Raw genomic sequence first — 21,557 nt, forward strand, 5'->3', positions numbered from 1 at the left:
GAGGCCCCTAGCCAGAAGCAGACACTGGGACACTCTCTTTGGTGTCTCTTCCCACCTGTACTTTGGGACACTTTCACTGGTGTCTTTTCTCTTCTGTCTCTGCTGTCCGCTCTTCCCTTGTGTGTGCACGTGGAGGGTGGGTATGCTGATAGGTGACTCAGTCCTGAGGCGTGGGGTGGGAGTGGGGGGTGGGAGTGGGGGGAACCGGGATGGGACAAGCAGTCTGCCTGCAGCGTCTGCCCTCCCCAGTGGGGTGCAGCTGTCGGAGATTGACCGGGGCCTGCGCGGAGCCCCTTCTACAGGGCACCCACGCTCTCCTCCTGTTCCTCTTTGGTCTTCTCAGCTCGCCACCCCTACTTCCACCCCAGACACCTCCTTCTGCCTCCCACCTTTTAGATCTGTGCCAGGACTGTGGGAACCCCTGTCTTGTGTATTCCTTTACCTGAACACCCAGTGTTTGTTCTCTTGTCCCCGATGTCCTCCTCACCAGCTGTGTTCCCATGCTTGCTCATCTTCACCTTGGTTTCATGCCCGGGAGAGCCAGCGGCAGCCTGGGGGTGATCCTGGTCAGGCATGGTCAGCCTCCACCACCCCGGTTGCCTTGGCCTCACTTCTCACTGTACCTTCTGGGTTGACCGTAGGTGTCCCCGTTCGACATTGAGCCTTTGAGCGGCCAGCTACACCCTCTGGGGGAGTGCAAAGTGACTGTCACCCTAGAGACCTCGCACTGTCAGCGGCTGCAGACGGTCCTGGAGCTAGAGGTGGAAAATGGGGCCTGGAGGTATGGAGGCCCCGGAGGGAGGATGACCGTGGACCATGTCCTTACCTTGTGTCATGGTGTGTATTATCTGTACTTATCTAGAGAGACTTCTGAGCTTAAAACTACAGATACAGGGGCCTAGAGGGATGGCTCAGCGGTTAAGGTGCTTGCTGCTCTCCTGGATGATCAGGGTGTGATTACCAGCATCCAGGTGAGGCGTCTCACAACCACCTGGAACTCCAACTCCAGGGTAGCTGGTGCTGTCTTCTGGCCTCCCTAGACTGTTTCCAGGGTAACTGATGCTGTCTTCTGGCCTCCCTAGACTGTTTCCAGGGTAGCTGATGCTGTCTTCTGGCCTCCCTAGACTGTTTCCAGGGTAACTGATGCTGTCTTCTGGCCTCCCTAGACTGTTTCCAGGGTAGCTGATGCTGTCTTCTGGCCTCCCTAGACTGTTTCCAGGGTAGCTGATGCTGTCTTCTGGCCTCCCTAGACTGTTTCCAGGGTAACTGATGCTGTCTTCTGGCCTCTCCTAGCAAGAGGAAGCATAAGAATGGAAAACCGGAAACACTCATGCTCAGGGCCAAGAGAGTGGGCCCAATGTTAAATGTGCTAAGACTGTTGTATTCCGGTGGGAACACTGGAGGCTTGGAGGGCAGCGAAGCCCCTCCCCTTTCTCCCTCTTCCCTTCCCTCCCTTCTCTTTCACTTTTGCATGGAAGTTTCCTCATGTTCATAGAAAAGTTTTACCACCCCCAACAAACTCATTGTCTACCTTCAACAATCACCAACTCAATGCAAGCACTAATTAGTCCATATCCATCCCTTCCTGCCTTCCTTTCTCATTGGTTTTTTGAGATACCATCATGTAACCAGGGCTAGCCTTGAGCTCACTGTATAGCCTAGGCTGGCCTTGGATTCACTGTGCAGCTGAGGAGAGCTTTAACTTGTGATCCTCCTGCCTCTGCCTCTCAAGTACTGGGATAGCAGGTGAATATCACCAGGGCTGGATAGAGACTATTTTGTTTTGTTTTGTTTTTTTTTAAAATATTGTTTCTTAATTATTTTATTTTTTAACTTGTTTGGGTGTGTGTGTGTGTGTGCGTCTGTATATATGTGTGTGTGTCTCTCTCTCTTGTGTCTCTGTCTGTGTGTCTGTGCCTGTGCATATGTGTGTCTCTGTGTGTGTCTGTGTGTGTATCTGTGTGTTTCTGTGTGTCTGTCTGCATGTGTATGTCTCTCTCTGTGTGTTTGTGCCTGTGCATATGTGTGTCTGTGTGTGAGTCTATGTATCTATGTGTGTGTCTGTTTCTGTGTGTGTGTCTGTGTGTTTCTCTGTGTGTGTGTCTGTGTCTGTCTGTGCTTTTGTGTGTGTCTGTATGTGTCTATGCCTGTGTGTATGTGTATCTGTGTCTGTGTCTCTGTGTGTCTCTGTATGTGTCTGTGTGTATGTGTATCCATGTGTGTGTGTCTGTCTGTCTGTGTATCTGTGTGTGTGTGTGTGTCTGTCTGTCTGTGTATCTGTGTGTGTCTGTCTGTCTGTCTCTGTGTGTGTATCTCTGTGTGTGTCTGTCTCTGTGTATATCTATCTCTGTGTGTGTCTGTCTGTGTTTCTGTGTGTGTGTCTATGCCTGTGAGTATGTGTATCTGTGTGTGTATCTCTGTTTGTGTCTGTCTGTCTGTCTGTCTGTCTGTGTCTCTGTGTATGTCTCTGTGTATGTGTGTCCGTGTGTATGTGTATCCATGTGTGTCTGTCTGTGTGTATATCTCTGTGTGTCTGTGTGTGTGTCTCTGTGTGTGTGTCTGTGTCTGTCTGTCTGTGTGTGTCTCTGTGTGTCTATCTGTGTGTCTGTGCGTGTGTGTATGAGTGTGTGCACAGGTCATTAGAGGGTGTCAGGTCACCTAACACCTTGGAGGCTGCACTGTCACCTGTGAACAGTACTTCTCTGAGGATTGGAGGGCACCTTCCTCATGGTAAAGGACAATGAACATCATTTGGTGTTCACTGGTCATTTGTGAATTCTCTTTACAGAAGTATCTATCCAGATAGCCTGTCCATTTTCAGAACTAGGGTACACTCATGAGACCTCACCTCTCCCTAAAGATTTATAGTGTCGTCAGTGGTATAACCACTGGTAAGAGGCCCATGCTCCTGTAAACAGCCCCTAACCCATGTTCCTGTAAGCAACCCTAAAGAAACTTACTTCTGTCTTAGGGTTTCTATTGCTGTGACGAAACACTGTGACAAAAAGCAAGCTGGGGAGGAAAGGGTTAAGTTCACTCATACTTCCTCAGCTTGCTTTCTTTTAAAACCAGAACCACTAGCTCATGGGTGGCCCCACCCACAATGGGCTGGGCCCCCTGTCAATCACTAATTAAGAATATGCTCTACGTCCTGGCCTACAGCTCTTAGTGGAGGCATTTTTCTCAGTTGAGGCTAACCTCCTCTCAGATGACGATAGCGTGTGTCAAGTTGACATCAAAGCATGCAGCCACCAACCACCCCCCAAAGACAGTAGAAGAGAGAGTAGACAGATGGGAAAGGGGAGGTGATTAGTGATAGTGGAGCAAGAGATCAACAGGTGGATAAATTAAAACATGAATACATATGTATGAAAATGCCATAACAAACCCATTGTTATGAATTATTCGTGTATGCTAACAGAATTAAGAAATAGGATTCTCAGCCAGCTGGTAGTGGCTCACACCCTGATCCCTGCACTCAGGAGGAAAAGGCAGGCAGATCTCTAATTTCAAGGCCAGCCTGGTCTACAGAGCGAGTTCCAGGACTGCCAGGGCTACACAGAGAAACCCTGTCTTGGAAAACAAAAGCAAACAAAAAGAAGTATAATTCTCTTTTTCATTTCTGAGTTTGTAAGAAATCTTTATAATATATCCAACATGCAAGTCTCTAATTAGATACACTATTTTCAACCAGTCTGTGGCCTGGTTCTCTTGATAGCGTTTTTAAAATAATTTATTTATTTTTAATTTCATGTGCAATGGTGTTTTGCCTCAAGTATGTCTGTATAAGGGTGTCGGATCCCCTGGAACTGGAGCTGCAGACAGTTGAGCTGCATGTGGGTGCTGGGAATTGAACCCGGGTGCTCTGGAAGAGTAGCCAGTGCTCTTACCCACTGAGCCATCTCTCCAGACACATCTTGATATTGTTTTTTTTTTTTTTTTTTTTTTTTTTGGTTTTTCGAGACAGGGTTTCTCTGTGGTTTTGGAGCCTGTCCTGGAACTAGCTCTTGTAGACCAGGCTGGTCTCGAACTCACAGAGATCCGCCTGCCTCTGCCTCCCAAGTGCTGGGATTAAAGGTATTGTTTTTAAAGTACACAAGGCATTTAACTTTGTTAGGTTTGACTTACTGAATTCTCTCCTCTGTTGAGTGAAATGTTGTGTGTGTGTGTTATGCTGGTTGGTTTTGTAATGGTGTTCAGGCCTTCCATTTCACCGCGCATCTTAGCTCTGCTCCTTCTGAAAAGTAAGACTGTAAGGGTCTCCAGCCATTGTAGTCCAATTGTCATTTCCCCTTTATTGCTTCCAGCTTCTGTGTACATGAGACCCATCAGCACAGGTTTAGATACTGGTTTATGGATCCCTCTCCCTTTCTCTTGGCTTTTCGAGACAGGGTTTCTCTGTGTAGCCCTGGCTATCCTGGAAACTTGCTCTATAGGCCTAGCCTTGAGCTCACGAAGATCTGCCTGCCTCTGCCTCCTGAGTGCTGGGATTAAAGGCGTGCGCCACCACCACCTGACTGTAGTTCTCTTTTAAATCAAATAAAAGAAATTAGTTACAGGGAAAAATAAATTTATTCCATCTTTTATATTTACTTATGGGTTTTCATGTCAGTCCAGACCCCACCAGAGAAATACAACAATAACATATTTATTTAAAAAAAATGTTGGAATGGGGGACGGGGAGATAACTAAGTTGATGAAGTGCCTACAGGAAAAGCATGAGACCCTAGAACCTGAGAGTGAATCTCTGGTGTCCACACGAGATCCTAGAACCTGAGTGTGGATCCCTGGTACCCACATGAGAAGCTGAATGCAGCAGCATTTTTTGTCTTTTTATTTTATAATTTTTAAATTTTTTCTCATACATTACATCCCAACTACAGTTTCCCCTCCCTCTACTCCTCTACCCCAAATCTACTCCTCCTCCATTTTCCTTCCCTGGGAACACACCTCCCAGGAATACCCACCAAATATAGCATATCAGAGCAGCACAAAGCAACCCAGTAGAAGGAAAAGGATCCTAAGCGCAGGCAAGAGCCAGAGAGACCTCCCCTCCCACTGTCAGGGGTCCCACAAGAACACGGAGCTACACAACCTACAGCAGACCCATGCAGGCTCCCTGATTGTCGCTTCAGTCTCTGTGAGCCATTAGCTGATTCTGTGAGTGTGATCTCCTGGTGTCCTTGACCCCTCTGGCTCCTACAATCAATCCCTCCTCTCCCTCTTCTTTGGGGTTCCCCTGGCTCCACCTATGGTTTGGCTGTGGATCATTGCTGGCTGACGCCTCTCTGATGACAGTTGGGCTAAGGTGCAGATCTATGAGGATAGCAGAATATCATTAGGAATCATTTCATTGCCTCTTTTTTGCCTGTCATGATTGGTTTTATCCTGGGTCTCTGGACTGTCCTGCCTCTGGTTCTTGACCATCCAGACAGTGTCAGTCATGGGCTCCTTCTCATGACTTGGGCCTCAAGTTGGACAGTCATTGGTTGCCCACTTCCACATGTTCTGCGCCACCATTGCCCTAGCACATCTTGCAGGAAGGACAGATTTTAGGTCAAAGGTTTTATGAATGGGTTCATGACCCAGTCCCTCTGCTGGGAGCCTTGCCTGGTTATAGAAGATGCCCAGTTAGGGCTCCATATCCCCCATTACTCTAGAAAAAAATCATCTTGAGTGAGGTAACCTGAACCCAGAAAGACAAACATGGTATGTCCTCACTCAGAAGTGAACATTACCTATTACGTAAAGAATAATCATGCCGCAGTCCACAGACCCAGAGAGGCTATGTGACAAGGAAGGCTCAGTGGGGACACATACCTCCCCCTGGGAAGGGAGACAGAGTAGATTTGGAGGTGGACAGGGTGGGTGGGTGGGTATGGGAGCAGGAGGATCAGGCTGGGGGTGGGAGGAATGGAGGGAGAGATGACTGGAACTGGAGAGTATTTGGGGGTGATGTCAATGTCCTAGCGCAGTGGGAACTCCCTGGAATCTCTAATAGTGACCCTGAAGTCTCCTGGTAATGGGAGCATGTGTCTGTAATCTTAGCACTGAGGAGACAGAGACAGGCAGGGCTCTCGGGCTCACTGGCTGGCCAGCTTAGCCGGGCCCTGTCTCAAAAAACAAAGTAGACAACGCCTCAGGAGGACACCCAACATTGACACTGACCTCTGAACTACACACACACACACACACACGCACGAAATTTTGCTACAGCCAGACATGGTTCATGCCTACAATATCAGCACTCAGGCAGTTGAAACAGGAATATTGTGAATTTAAGCACGGCCCAAGATACAAAACAAGACTATGTATTATATTATACACACTACTTAGTACATAGAATATATAAACTATATATAATATTATGCATGTATGTATATATAATTTCCTGCAAGGACTCAATCAACTCACTGAACTATGGCTGGCCAGGCAATCCCAGGCTCTTGCTTTTAAGGCCTCTCAGATGATTGGCAGGCCCATCCCTAGGATAATCTTTGCTTACTACACCAGCTTACCATAATGTTATGTCCATCAGAGAATCGAGGAAGTACCACCCCAATTCCCCTGGGGAGACAGTCAAATGTATAAAACAGGTCAGTTTTCCCGGAGCAGCAGTGGTTGGAGGCAGTCATAGAAGGACCACTCAATGGCTTCAACAAATTCTGGAGGCTGAGGGTTACCTGGGAGAAGACTCTAAACTCTTGAGAGATGTTCAGTTTACTGTTTGTTGCTGTGATAAAACATTCTGACCAGCCTGGCGGTGGTGGTGCACACCTTTAATCCCAGCACTCGGGAGGCAGAGACAGGTGGATCTCTGTGAGTTTGAGGCCAGCCTGGTCTGCAGAGTGAGTTCCAGGACAGCCAGGGCTACACAGAGAAACCTCGTCTTGAAAAACGAAAAACAACAACAAAACACTGTGACCAAGAGCAGCTTAGAGAAAGAAAAGATTTATTTGGCTTACAGTTCCAGGTCATAGTGTATCACTAGGGAAGCTGGGGCAGGAACTGGAAGCAGAAACCACAGGGGCACACTGCTGGCTCCCTCGCAGGCTCCTGTCCAGGGAATGGCACTGCCCATAGTGGGCTGAGTCCTCCTGCTTCAGTTACAATCCAGACAGTCTCCCCTAAACAGGCCTTCTCAGGTGCCAGGCTATGCCAGATTGACAATTGGCTAGGACAGGAGCACCTAGATTCTTGTGGCAAAGACAGAAGGAAAATGTTTTCATTTGGTTAGGGATAGGAAGGGGTGAGGAACAATTCTGAAGTAAGCCCAGAGTATTCTCCATAAGGTTTCCCAGAGATTTCGAGTGATTTAAAATTTAAGTAGTTTGTTTCTACACGCTCACTGTTGAAGAATAAGAATATGGTTGTGTTCTGAATGACGAGCTTGTATTTTGCTGCAGCTTTGCCAAACTCGAGTTTTAGGAGTTGTGTGTGTTTGTTGTTTTAGGTTTCTTGAGGCGGGGTCTCACCACTGTGTAGCCCTTTGGTTTGCCTGAAACTTTCTCTGTAGACTAGGCTGCCATGGAACCCACAGTGAAACCCCTGGGTTCTGGAATTATAAATGTGCTACCCTTCGCTGGTTTTTTTTTTTTTTTTTAATTTATTTAAAACACTGCTTGGCCTATTAGCTCTAACTTCTTCTTTTTTTTTCTTTCTTTCTTTATTAAAGATTTCTGCCTCCTCCCCACCATCACCTCCCATTTCCCTCCCCCAATCAAGTCCCCCTCCCTCGTCAGCCCTAAGAGCAATCAGGGTTCCCTGCCCTGTGGGAAGTTCAAAGACCATCCACCTCCATCCCGTTCTAGTAAGAGGAGTATCCAAACTGCCTAGGCTCCCACAAAGCCAGTACGTGCAGTAGGATCAAAAACCCATTGCCATTGTTCTTGAGTTCTCAGTAATCCTCATTGTCCGCTATGTTCAGTGAGTCCGGTTTTATCCCATGCTTTTTCTGACCCAGGCCAGCTGGCCTTGGTGAGTTCCCGACAGAACATCCCCATTGGTTTTGGTTTTTGTTGTTGCTTTGTTTTGGCTTTTGCTGTTTTTTTTTTTTTTTTTTTTTTTGTTTTTGTTTTTGTTTTTTTTTTGTTATTATTACATTAGTGGATTCCTTGGGGCTTTCCCCATCCTCACACCATTTGTACATGGGGACAGTTTTATTTTCCTCTTCTGATCAGTGTGCCACGTGACTTCCTGTGTTCCAGCTACCTTCCTGTGTATGCTGAGGTGCAGCAGCCTTACGTGTACCTGCAGAACAGCCACATGGAGTTCAGCAACCTCTACCTGGGTGTGCCCATAAAGTCAACCATCATGCTTGTCAATGGCACTCTCCTGCCCACCAGGTTCCACTGGGGCAAGGTAATCTGCAGCTCTCAGATGTGTTGCCTCACCCCCTGAGTGGCCACCCTCCAGAATCCCCCCCAAAGCCCGCGGCTCCGTCCACAGTTCTCAGCAAAGCGTGGCTCCTTAAGTTCACCTTGTCTGACTTTTCATGGCTCCATCTTTAGGAAATTCTAGTTCCCTGCCCAAGAAGACGTTCCTGGTGAACACAGCTGAGGCTTCCCACCCAGCACAGCCCATAACTGGTCTGCACACCTGTTCAGAACCTAGTCATAGCAATGCCCCTGTGGTTGACAGTGGAGCTTGCTCTGAGCACCATGAGAAGCCTCAAGGCAGCTGCCTTCTGCTGTCCACCATAGTGGGTTGCTCAGTTTGTCCAGGAGAAGAGGAGGCTCTGTGGTTTATTCCTGAGGTGCCCAGTCCTGTAGGCTTGCTGTGTTAGCACTCTGTGTAAACCCTGAGCCACCTGGTAGCCTCACAAGACAACAACTCCATCCCGTGTCTTCCAGCTCCTGGGAGCTCAAGCAGCCTTGTGCACAGTAACGATCTCTCCCAAACGTGGCCTACTGGGCCCCAGTGAAGAGCGCCAGCTCTCCTTGGAGTTTACAGCCCACACACAGGTGAGTCGAGCAGTTTGGGAGCCCCTCGTGGCTGGGAAGGGACCCTGTCCAACCACTGATACCGATGCTTCCAGGGAGGGCTAACGGGTTCCACTCCTGTTCCCCATGAGTGGGCAAGAGATTTAAAGTATTTGCATTTAGGGTGTTTGCTCCTTCACTCTGGACCTAGTCTTTGAGGCTGCAAGGCCAGAGAGCCTAGAGTAGGCTCAGATGTGGCCTGAGACCCACTGACCACAGTGTCACTGGCCCTACCCTTCTCTAGGCAAGTCTCTGTGGCCTCAGGAAGCCCAGTTTTCCAGTGTGCCCAGGGAAAAGTCATTGCTCAAGGCAGACACTGTTCTGGGTGCTTCCAGGAGAGGCTAACAGGTGGCTGGTATTCTCTCAGGAGAGGAGAGGCTCCTCCCCCTCCCTGGAGGATCCCAGAAGGATGCCCTCACAGCGGGACTTGCTCAGTGTTTGGGTGTTGCTGGCCAACTGTTTTATGGCTCTTCTGGAAAGAAAAACATCCTCAACCTTTAAACAGGGTTTCTTTTCTTCTTTCATTTTCTTTTTTTCTTTTTGAAAATTTATTTATTTCTATTTGATGTGCATTGGTGTTTTGCCATGGGTATTGGGTCTCCTGGAACTGGAGTTACAGACAGTTGTGAGCAGCCATGCAGGTGCTGGGAATTGAACCCAGGTCCTCTGGAAGAACAGTCAGTGCTCTTAACCACTGAGCCATCTCTCCAGCCCTTTTGTTTTTCTTTATACCATTTATTTATTTATTTATTTATTTATTTATTTATTTATTTTGTGTGCGCGCAAAAATGTGTACACACATGCCACTGCATGTGGAGGTCAGAGGCAAGCTTTCGGAGACTTACAGGGCCAGATTTCTCACTCCTTGATGGCAGACCTGGGGTCAGTGAGCTTTCTTACACAACCAAGCCTGGCTGTCAGGGTGATGGGCAGATAGTCCCACGCCTGGCGTGGCACAGCTTCCCATCCCACATCAAAGAACAGGCGCCGCTCTCCAGAAGTCACTTTGAGGAATCTCCTGTATTAGTTACTTTTCTCCCTGATGTAACAATAGCAACCTAAGGAAGGAAAGATGTATTTACTCCTTGTCGGAGGCTGCAGGGCATCATGGTGGGGAAGCCAGGGCTACAGGAGTATGAGGAGGGTGGTCACATCCTCAGACAGGAAGCAGGCAGAGGGGATCCTGGTGCCCAGCTCACTTCTCTATATTCAGTCTAGGGCTTTCACCCCTAGAAAGGGGTACTCACCGCAGCTACACCTGTTTCCCTCACAGGCATGACAAACATCCATTTCTATGGTGATTTAAATCCCGTGAAGCTGACAGAAAAACTGAACATTATCCCTTCCTATGGATATATATGCATACGTAGGCCCGATACATGTATCCGTGAACCTAGAGGGAGGATCAGCTTCGAAGGGCCTTGTCTGGCCTGACAGAATGGCTCACTGGAGGCCCTTCCTCAGAGAGAAACAAGGCCTTCATGTTGTCACCCATGGAGTGGGTAAACATCTGGGCTCATCGCTGAGGTTCTGGCCCTGAAACTGACACTTCTGGCAGGAAACGTTGACCGATTTGGCCCTCCCTTGTCATGTGTCTGGCATGGAGAAGCCCCTGGCCCTGGGCATCTCTGGGAAGCCTCTGGGACTGCGAGTGACCGTCACTATCTCCTTAGAGGACTCTGATGGAAGGTGAGTCCAGGGTAGGGGAGGCTGCATGGAGGGCTGGCATTACATGATGGTCCTGGTCCCCCTCCTCCTGAGCAAATTGCCAGCGCTAAGAGGTTACCAAGTTGTCCCAGGCCCTCGCTATCTCTGCAGAACCCCCCCCCCCCCACTCCACCCTGTGTGGCGTTTCTGTGCTCGCTGCGAGGCAGGCGGGAGGTGGCAGGGGATCCTCAGTGGGTTTTCCCATGTTAGTCCCAGAAGCTTGCAGCTATGCCATTTTGACCCCACGGGGGGCGGGGGGGCAATTCATGCTGTTCTATCACTCCTCTGGCATGGCAGATTGGCAAGAAGTTTGGGCCTCGGGTCTGGCACTCCATGAGGAGAGAGTCCGTATTAAGCTGGGTTTCAGGACTGTTCCCCCACCCCACCCAGGGTGGCTCTCTGAACTGAAACAAGATTGGCAGGTAACATAGTGCCCATGGCATGGGGCAGCGCTGTCAGCAGCAGTACGCAGTGGCCAGCCCACCCAGAGAATCTCCGCTTGGACTTTGGCTCGAAAGTGCCACTGAGGACACGTGTGACTCGCCAGCTCATCCTGACGAATTGCTCCCCAATACAGACCCCCTTTTCTCTCAAATTTGAGTACTTTGGAAGCTCCCAGGACAGTCTGAACAAAAAGACCAGCCTGTAAGTCTCAATCTCTTCCCGGGGTGTTTCCCAGGGTGCGTGAGGTCAGATGGATTATCCTCACGGGGGCCATGTTTCCACTTGTGAGGCTAGAGGCTGATTGGTGTGGGAGGGCGAGTGTGTGGTTCGAAGATGGTCGTAGGGAACTACACAGAGGGGATAGCTCCTACAACCCACCCTGACGACCCCAACTGACCCGTGGGAGAGGCTAAGCTGGTGACGCCTCCTCAGCTTGGCCTTGGAGGTCGAGGACTTCTGAGACCAGGTAAGGTAAAGGAGGGAGACATTACTGTAGACAGCGGAACCAGGCGCAGAGGTGTGGGGGGAGCACTCAGAAATGGGTCGTGGGTCTAAGGTGACAGGCGCAGGCAGGTGAGGAACACTGTCTAAACCATTAGCTTTCTGCTCCAGCATGCTGGTGCAACCTGAAGTCAGGGAGCAGCTGGGGAGAGTGGAGCCTGTGGAAGAGGACGCCCCAGAGCTGGGTTTGCCTCTGGGATAGCAGATCTCCGGCTCAGAGACCAGTCCGTGGACGTCTGGGGAGGTGGTTCCTGTGACTTTCGGGGTAGCCTGCAACTAGAGTTGTGCTGGATGGCAGAGATCCAGTGGGAACAGAGATTTTCGGGGACCTGATCCGCTTCCCTTGAGAGGAGCAGGCTGCCTTCCCCCGCTGGGCACCAGATGTTTCTGTGGCTCCAGCGTGGGAAGGACTGACTGCTCCCATACGATTTTCTGCCTCTGTGAAGCCCTGACATGCCCCCAGCCCTGCTAAAGATGGCGCACATCCAAGAGCACTTGGCCAAGAAAGAAAAGATGGGTAAGAGCCACCAACATGGGAAGCGTTGGGCCCAAGTAATGGCCAGAGCTGGGCTGTTCACAGCCTTCTGAGGATGTGATGTTACATTCTGACGCCAGCATCCACCATGGAGGGAAATGGGGACCAGCGACTCATTCCCTCTCAGTGAAGTCCCCAACATGGCTGAGCTGTGTACAGGACATGGCCTTGTTTTGGTTCTGGTGGCAGCTCATAGGGGAAGGCTTGACCTCATAGGAGGTACCAGAGGCTGGCCCAGGAGGGCCAGTCTCAGCTGGCTTCCCAATGGAATAGAGACCATGTGATGGCTCCACCAGGGTCAAGCTTTGCTAACCCCTGAGGATTTAGCCCTCACTCTCAACCCAGGGCCCTGACCCTCGTGTTCTGTTCTCCACAGACTTTATGGAGAGCATGTTATCCCACAGGAAAGGAGCTGCCTTCTTCCCCCACATTTCCCAGGGCATGCTGGGAGCCTACCAGCAGCTGAGTATTGACATCACGGGCTGTGCCAACATGTGGGGCGAGTACTGGGATGACCTCCTTTGCATGGTAAGGACATGCATGTAGGCATAGTAAGGACATGCATATAGGCATGGTAAGGGCGTGCATGTAGGCATGGTAAGGGCGTGCATGTAGGCTTGGTAAGGACATGCATGTAGGCTTGGTAAGGATGTGCATGCAGGCATGGTAAGGACGTGAGTATAAGCACACAGCTCCTAGTCTCCTCTCTGCCAGCTGTGCCCTCAGCCTTTCCAAGTGCAACTGCCGCCACATGCTGCTCGCTCACACTGCTGCAGTTTCTAGGTCAAGGCTGATATGCTTCTAGCAGAGAGTCCTTTTGTGTAGCGAACCTTCTGCATCTTTGTGATGTACAGGGCTGGAGCCACCATGAGGAGGACAGGAAATGGTAGGCTGGAAAGAACAGTAATGAGTAAAGAGGAGGCAGTAACAGCTTCCCAGCAGTCCAGCCTTACCCAGATCTCTGCATTTTGTCATTTGCTAAACCCCCTATACATACATGCACACACACATACATGCATACATATGTACACACACATACACAAACATACACATATACACATGCATACACACATACACACATACATATATATACATACACATACATATATACATACATGCACACACAAACACATATACACATACATACATGTATGCACGTACACACATACACATATGCATACACACATACACACATACATATGTACACATACATGCATATATGCACACATACATATATACACATACACACATGTACACACATACATACACACATATACACATGCACACACATACATACATACACATGCACACACATACATATATACATATACACACATGCACGCACATAAATATATATACATACACATGCACGCACAATACATATATACACATATACACACATGCACTCACACATACACACATACATATACACGCATACACGCATGCACACATACATATATATGCATACACACATGTACACATCACACATACACACAAGAACACACGTACATAAACACATATAACACAATATACATACACACGCACACACACACAACACATAAACACACATAATACACACACACACACACGACACTCACACAATCTTTAACAAACTAAAAGATATTTGAACAAATAAATTTGAGCAAAGGGGCCACAAGAGTTCAGAGGCGCTGCGGCTAGATCATCAGTAGAGGGTAGCAGGCTTATGAGGGAAGGAAGGGCAGACAGGAGCTAGGGCAAAACAACTAAGGATAAGGGTGAAGCAGCTGGGGCTAAGGGTGTCTGGGTTAGGAACTGGACAGTGGGTGAGGCTGGATTCAATGGGAACCAACTTCTGGAAATCCTGGACTGGTTGGACATGTGGAAACTTTGCCTGAAAGAAACGCAGTGGCCCTCGTTGACAAAAAGTTGGTGTGCTTGCAGGTGGGGGACCTGCCAGTGACTGTCATCCCGGTGTATATGGCCGTGGTGGGCTGCCCCATCAGCTCCCTGAGGAATACATGCTACAGTGTGGCCCCATTCCAGAAGGAACCCATCATCAGGTGCCCAGCTTCAGCCCTGGTCTCCGGCTCCTGGCTACCCCTCTGACTGTCGGTCTGGGTTGTCTGCGCTGGTTCCTGGTTCTCCGTCTGGCTCAGGGCCACCTGAGCCACCCACAAGGAGGCTCTAGGGAAGGGCTGTCCTGGGAAAGTGACATTGGTGTGTCCCTGAGGGCTTTGGGGTGGGCGATTGGACAGAGAGCGGTCTGAGGAAGTGGCAGACCCTGACGAGCCCAGGCAGAATGTCAGCAGCTGGGGGATGTGACAGATCACCCAGTACTCTGCAGCCCCGGGTCTTGGTGTTACTGAGGCAGGGGCAGACAGCTGATACCTCTCTGGCCCGAGGCCCATCCGGGCCTCCTGCCCCACAAGGCTGTGCAGTCTACATGAAGGGTGCTAGCTCAGGCTGCTCTCTCCCTCCAGATTTGGGACCCAGATCTCTGGAGGAGACACAGTCATCAGAACCCTCCGTCTGTATAACTCCAGCCCCTGCGGTGAGTTGCTCATGATGGTCAGGTGTCTGGGAGGGAGAGGAACTGACAGCCGCAAACAGCACCCGGGAGTCCGAGTGACCTGTGGCCCTTGAGACAGACCCAGAGGTCTAAAGTAGAGAGGTGACCGCGCCAGTCCAGGCTTACGAAAGAGGAACTTCTATCCTTGAGTATGGGACTCATCCTTGCTTAACTTTGCATCACCAAGGTCACTGTGCCCAGGGACAGACACTTCTGGGGACCCTTTTCTCAGCCCTTTAGCCAGCAGTATTTGAGCTACATGACAGGTGCTATGTAAGGAATTGGGGATCCCGAGAGAACAGGAAAGGGGGTTTGTGCCCCAGGGGCTTCCAGTATGACTGGGTGCTGGGGGCCTTCGAGGAGTCTCTGAACTTCCTTGTGAGGGGCACTTGGGCCGCGTCTGAGTAAAGCCAGAGAGGTGAGGGTATCTGTGGTGTTTAAGGGAGAATCGTGGACAACTCGAAAGTCAGATATTTAACCCTCTCCAGGCACAGCCATGGGTGAGAAGCAGGACTCTGTGACCCTGCTCCTTGTGGGATCCCACTATCCTGAGAGGCGTATTACCGCCACTCTCAGGAGTCCCTTCGCCTTGTATGAACATTGTTGGCCTGGGTCACATTGTCACACTAGCATCCCTGACTTCCTATCACTTTATTGTGACTTGTTTCTGTTTTTAAGTTTTAAAATTAATTTATTTGTATAGTGTGAAGGGTCACACGTGACAGGAAGCATGTGGAGGGCAAAGGGCAACATTTAGGAGTCTTTCCTCTCCTGTTACATGTGGTTTTGGTAAACGACGGGAGGCCAAGCTTTCGATGGTCCTGAGATGACCTTGTCTGTGGGATTTGTTGTTGTTGTTGTTGCTGGTTCTGCGGTTGTAGGGAGTCAGTTGGATGTCACTCACGCTAGACCAGTGCTCTGCCCACGGCCATCTCCCCCAGCATTCTCTCTCCATTTGTTTAGAGACAAGTTCTCACTAAGTTGACTAGGCTGCCCTTGAACTCACTCAGGAAAGACCTGATCTTGGGGTCTTCCTGCCTCATCTTCCTAAGTAGCTGGGCTTACAGGCCTGTGTCACGAGCCCAGCTATTCCCTGAGCCTTCTCTTTGTCTCCATTCTCCCCGTGGTTTCCTTTTCTTCCTCATCACTCAAGATCTCTACATATTGTTCCAGTCCTCTGGATGCAGGAGGTGACCTTGATAAAAAGCAGACAACAGGTAGAGACAAGGCTGGATCCTGTGGCATTCGCTATCACCAGGACCAGTGACAAGATCCAGAAAGTCCACGCTAATTCCTGTGGCATTCTCCATTGCCATGACCAGACACACTAGATCCAAAAAGTCCATGCTAACTGACACATGAGGAAGTGACTGAATCACTGGCCCTGGTACCCTGCTGTGGAGAGGAGCTGTAGCCCAGCTGAGGAGGTGGGGTGGCAGAGAGAAGTGTTTGCATGGTGGGAGAGGTCTGAACTAGCTTAAGTGCAGTTAGGAACAGCCAGGTAGGGTGCACGGACAAGCAGAGGACAGAGGGGCCCTGTGCTTGGCGGGTCACTGCTGGGTGGGAGCAGGTTTGCAGGCAGGTACGAGTCGGGGCTGTACTTCTGGCAGACGAAGTGAAGCCACTGGTGGGCATGGTGGATCACATAGGGGGCATCAGAGGAGAGCAGGTGCATGGGAAAGAGGGCAGTGTGGCAGCCCAGGTCGGGGAGCAATGGGGTGCACTCTCTTCAGCTTGGAGGACTTACCCAGTGCTATTGAGGGATGATGTGGTTGCTTCATCCAGAGCTGGGCTTTGCCTCGTGGGTAGAAGGATGGGGTACCAAGGGAGGTAGAGAGTTGCTGGGAAGATGGCCATGAAGGTTAGCTTGACTTGGGGACTTGGGGAGGAAGTGAAAACAGACCGGGGTCGATGGATGGGAGGTGGAGGGTGTGGGACTTGGAGGGTCAACCATCAGACAGAAACCACAGGGACAGGAAACTGCAGGAAGTCAGGAGATCCTAGGTTCAGGGACTTGGATATGAAGACTGTGCTCTTGTGACCAACCGCGAGGGCATCAGGTAACTGAGCCAGGTGCCAAGAAGCCTGCGGAGAACCGCTTATGTTCCTGTATGCGTCTGTTGTACATGTGTGTTGATGTGTATGAGTGCACGTGTGTTCAGGTGTGCTCACATGAGTGTGTGCCCATGTGCGAAGAAGTCTTCTGGCTTCTGGCCTTGGGTGCTTCCTTGGCTCTTCAGGGGCCACCCACCTTGCTGCTTGAAACAGGGTCTGTCACTGTCCCAGGACTCACCAGGCAGCCCAGACTGGCTCAGCATTCTCAGGGCTACCTCTGTCTCCTCAGGGCTGGGGTTACAAGCGTGTGCTACCACACCCCGGCTTTTCAAGTGATCTGGTCCAGACTCAAGTCCTCATGTGTCCACAGTGGTCTAGATGGCGTTCAGCTGCTCTGATAAAATGCATGGAAAGAAAAATCCACTTGGGAAGGAACGGGTTTATTTCACGCAATAGCTCACAGTCCATTATCAAGCAAAGGCAGGGCAGAAACTCAAGGCAGGAAACTGGAGGCAGAGACTGTGGAGGGGTACTGTTTAAAGGCTTGCTCCGCTTGGCTTATTTAACTTGTGTTCTTATACAACCCAGTGACGACCTTGCACATAGAGGACTGGGCCCTCCCACATCAATCATTAATCAAGAAAATACCCCATAGATATGCCCATAGACCAAACTGATGGGGGCTATTTCTCAACTGGGGTCCCCTCTTCCCAGGGACCTCGAGTTTGGGACGTTGACAAAAACAAACCAGCATACACAGCAAGCGCTTGAGCAACTGAGTCCGCTACCCATCGCCAAGAACTACTTTCTAGAACTATGGCATTATAAAAACAGCAAGGGCCCCCTCCACCATGAGAACAGGAGTCTAGGGAGGTGGAAGCCAGGGGAAGACCACCCACTCTCCTTTGTCCTCCTTGTTTCCCCCAGACATCCGCCTGGACTGGGAGACCTACGTCCCAGAGGAAAAGGAGGACCAGCTGCTGGAGCTGCTTGTGTTTTATGGGCCGCCCTTCCCACTGCGGGACCAAGCCGGGAACGAGCTCGTGTGCCCTGAGACCTCTGAAGGCAGCTTGCCAGTGTCCCCATGTCCCTCCAATGCGTCAGGGTCTAGCCATGCAGTCCTTTCATCGGTGAGCAGGGGTACAGGGCGTGTGAGACATGGCCCAGGTCAGCTGAGCCCACATGAACCTCTGGGTCTCATCGGTAGCAGGGTAACTGCAGTGGCGGTGCCAAGGCCGAAGAGCAGATCATCTCGGTCATCTTGCAGGGGCACGAGGGGGTGCCCTCCGGCAACATGTACCATATCAGCCCCAAGCAGGTGGTGAGTAGGCTGGGATGGGAGCTCTCTGATGGAGCTGTCCCGGCAGGCCCGCTGGTGAACACGGGGCAGCGCCGAGGCTACCGTGCTCCTACCAGGTCATCCCAGCGGGCGGCCACCGCACCCTCTACATCTCCTTCACACCCATGGTGCTCGGCCTTGACGTTCTACACAAGGTGGAGTGTACTGGCTACGCCCTGGGCTTCATGAGTTTGGATAAGGAGGTGAGCCTTCCCACCCGGGGTGAGGGTGCCATGGCCAGCTCCTCTCCCCCTGGGAGTCACACTGCCTGCTCAGCCCCCTGGGGACCACCAGTGACCTCTGACGGATTGGGCTCTGCAGTCCGAGAGAGAGGTTCCAGGCCGAATGTGCCGCCTTCAGGACTTCGCCGTGGGCCCCCTGAGACTAGAGCTGAATGGCCACGTGAGGCGGGCACAGTGAGTCCAATGGATCTCCCTCCCCACCCCCATCCCCTGGAGAGAGGAACCTCACTTCAGAGTCAAAGGACAGGGCCAGGGACAGGATGCTGTGGGACCGGATCCTGGCTGCTTGAGCGGTGCCTGTCGCTCTGCAGGCTGGACACCGAGCTGGACAGCAGTGGCTACTTGGACTTCCGGTGCCAGGCCAGCGACCTCATTCCGAAAAATCCGTGCTGTGGGGTGAGTGTGATGTCACCCTGCACCAGCCAAAAAACTAGGACCTCCCACGTGCCTGGGGGTCCTTCAAGTCATGAGTCCTTTTCCCAGAGTCCCAGCCTGAGGACTGGGAAGGGACGCACCATGCCCACCCCCTCCTCCCGTGGCCCCAGGTGCTGAGTGACCGGCTTACCACCCGCCATCTGAAGCTGATCAACACTACGGAAATCCTGCACTACTTCCGGGTCCTGGTCTCCAGGCCGTTCTTCATTTCTCAAGGTGGGGCCAGTCACCAGCAGCAGTGTGAAGAGGAGATGGCCTCCTCGGGCCCGCAGCTGGCCCTCCGCCCCCAGGAGAACATGCTGGTCAGTGCAGGGGCACACCATCTCCACCCCCACTCCACAGGCAACACACACCCATGCCCTGCTCACATCTGAGCACCAGGTACAAATAAACAGTCCTAGGTGCATGCCCCAGATGGAGTCCCTCTGCACAGGTTACACACAGATGAACCTACTGCACATAGCCACATACATCCCAGAAACTTGTCCAGACCCGCCAGTGTGTGTCCCTATGGACCACTGCCGACGGCCCGGTGGAGGCCAGTGCACACTGGTGAGCGTCCCCGCTTCACACCACGCTCCCTCCCTTCTCATGTGCCAGGTGCTGCACACACAACAGACATGTACAGGGCATGGAAACCGCATGCTCCATGCGGGGGCACTGCTGAGCCATGTGCTGGGCAGCGGGGCCACTCTGGGCTCCACAAGCCCCATAAACTGGGGGTCGGACAGGACCTGGCTGGACGGGCAGGCCACCTGCCTTCAGCAACCTGGGGTGACACTGTGTCCACACCTGCTCAGGTGGACGTGTCCTTCTCCCTCTCCCTGGAGCTGCTGTCCTACCAGAAGCTCCCAGCTGACCAGATGCTGCCCGGAGTGGACATTCAGCAGAGCGAGGATGGAGAGAAACAGATGGTGTTCACAGGGAATCTGCTCCTGGGCTTCACCAACCAGACTTTCCAGGCATGTGCTGGGCATCCTCCTGCCAATTCCACCCCCCCTCCTCCCGGGGAGGAATACAACACCCTGTCCCACGGGTGACAGGCTGGAGGGAGAAATCCAGGGTGCTCCCTGGAGGAGGTGGCCAGTGAAGCCTGGAAATGACACAGAGAGACCTCGGGTAGGGCTGATTGGTGGGGACAGTGAGCACCGAGGAAGCCGTGAGGGACACTGCCTGGCTCCCTAGAGTTTAGAGTGTCACTGAGCGGGTCACACACAGGTCAGTATGGAGCCGAGGGAGTCAGATGGTAAAGCTGGGGATGCAAGCAGAGAGCTATCATGTAGAGCTTGTGGGATGACAGAGGGACCAGGAGTAGAGGAGGGTAGTGGAGGCCTGCGGTCTGGAAACTGGCAGGAGCCGGGGGCCATAGTGAAGCTGACCACGCCAGTGCCTGAGTGATTCGTGAACTTCTGGGGGCCTTGAGCGACCTGGCTTAGGGTCTGATGAACCCCATGGGAGGAGGGAAGGTGATGGAGGTCGGACGGCTGACTGACCATGGGAGGAAGGCTGGTGGAGAAGCCGAGGGTATCCCCTGGCCCTGCCAGATTCCACCTGCCTGGCTTGGGTGGCAGTGCCAAACCCCTGGTTGCCCACCGTCCTCTACCCCAGCTCTGTTCAGAAGTGTCAGTACTTGGGGGAGGTGGGTTTCCCTGTGTCCCTCACCGAGACACGGGCTTGGGCTCCCAGGAGGTGCCCCTCCGGGCTGTTGTGGCTGTGCCAGCACTGCAGCTGTCCACCAGCTGGGTAGACTTCGGGACCTGCTTTGTGAACCAGCCACACACCCGGGAGATCTACCTCACGAACCTCAGCAACTGCCTGAGCTACTGGACAGTGATAATGGGTACGTTGTCACCCCCACATTCTGCTGCTCCTCGATGGGCCCGAGCAAGACCCCTAAAAAAGACAGTAGCGTCCTGTCCATGTAGACTGGCTTCCCAGAGCTGATGGCACCAGACACTCCTGGAGCCCACCAGTCCTCCAGTTTCCGGCTGCCCTGTCCTGGGTTGCTGGGAGGACCAGAGGTGATGCCTGAGAGACTGGTCTGGTCTCGGGGACAATGTCTGGAGCAGCCTGTGCCCATGTATGGCCTCTTTTCTTCTCGGTGTAGGACAGGAGGAACCAGCCAGGGAGGATAATGCCTTTGGGGTCTCCCCAGGCAGTGGCCTTCTGGAGGCCCGACCCACCAATGCACCCCCAGTTTCCATCCCCCTTGAGGTCTTCTTTAATCCTAGGTAAGAGCTGCTTCCTGCCTCCGGGACACCGCCCACGGGACCTGGGCACTGGCCGGCACTGCCTAACCCCCCCTCCACATTCCACAGGAGCAGCCTGCTGTACGAATCCACGCTGGTGGTAGAAGGGGTGCTGAGTGAGAAGCCTTGCACCCTGCGGTTGCGGGGCCGAGGCTCTTACGATGAGAGATATGTGATACCCCACCAGTTCTGAGGCTCTGCCGTCTCCAGGGCTAACCAGCATAGGCTACCACCTGGGTGACTATGATCACCATCACTAGGAAGATGGGCCACGGATTCCGGCAAAGCAAGAGCTGGACTGGGAATGAAATGACTGACATGGAATCAGATAAGACATTTACTTTGCCCATCACAACCATCATTCACGAGGCCACTGTCCCACAGAAATACATGCGGTCCTGCGGTCCAGTTGAGAGGATCAGATTGGATGACCCAATGCCCAATTGTCCCCATATTGCGACGATCACATTATCTAGATTAAAGTGCTGTGATATACCCTCAGTGTCCCATGCAGATGA

At 51.8% G+C, this 21,557-nt stretch overlaps 1 protein-coding gene across 1 annotated transcript in view; it reads left to right on the forward strand.

Moving 5' to 3' along the window:
* Positions 1-21,494, forward strand: part of Dlec1 (DLEC1 cilia and flagella associated protein) — a 45,616-nt gene extending 24,122 nt beyond the window's left edge. Inside the window, exons 19-37 of the mRNA XM_057768912.1 lie at positions 642-781; positions 8,208-8,361; positions 8,853-8,963; positions 10,540-10,670; positions 11,139-11,333; positions 12,080-12,150; positions 12,545-12,696; positions 14,092-14,210; positions 14,631-14,701; positions 17,702-17,921; positions 17,996-18,095; positions 18,191-18,316; positions 18,435-18,529; positions 18,667-18,751; positions 18,901-19,092; positions 19,591-19,752; positions 20,477-20,630; positions 20,898-21,021; positions 21,109-21,494. Coding sequence (XP_057624895.1) covers positions 642-781; positions 8,208-8,361; positions 8,853-8,963; positions 10,540-10,670; positions 11,139-11,333; positions 12,080-12,150; positions 12,545-12,696; positions 14,092-14,210; positions 14,631-14,701; positions 17,702-17,921; positions 17,996-18,095; positions 18,191-18,316; positions 18,435-18,529; positions 18,667-18,751; positions 18,901-19,092; positions 19,591-19,752; positions 20,477-20,630; positions 20,898-21,021; positions 21,109-21,232 — 2,526 coding nt within the window. The 3' untranslated portion in view covers positions 21,233-21,494. The remainder of the gene's footprint in view (positions 1-641; positions 782-8,207; positions 8,362-8,852; positions 8,964-10,539; positions 10,671-11,138; positions 11,334-12,079; positions 12,151-12,544; positions 12,697-14,091; positions 14,211-14,630; positions 14,702-17,701; positions 17,922-17,995; positions 18,096-18,190; positions 18,317-18,434; positions 18,530-18,666; positions 18,752-18,900; positions 19,093-19,590; positions 19,753-20,476; positions 20,631-20,897; positions 21,022-21,108) is intronic.
* Positions 21,495-21,557: the final 63 nt, after the last annotated feature.

Source organism: Chionomys nivalis, chromosome 4 (genome assembly GCF_950005125.1).
Source record: "Chionomys nivalis chromosome 4, mChiNiv1.1, whole genome shotgun sequence".
Taxonomy (NCBI): domain Eukaryota; kingdom Metazoa; phylum Chordata; class Mammalia; order Rodentia; family Cricetidae; genus Chionomys; species Chionomys nivalis.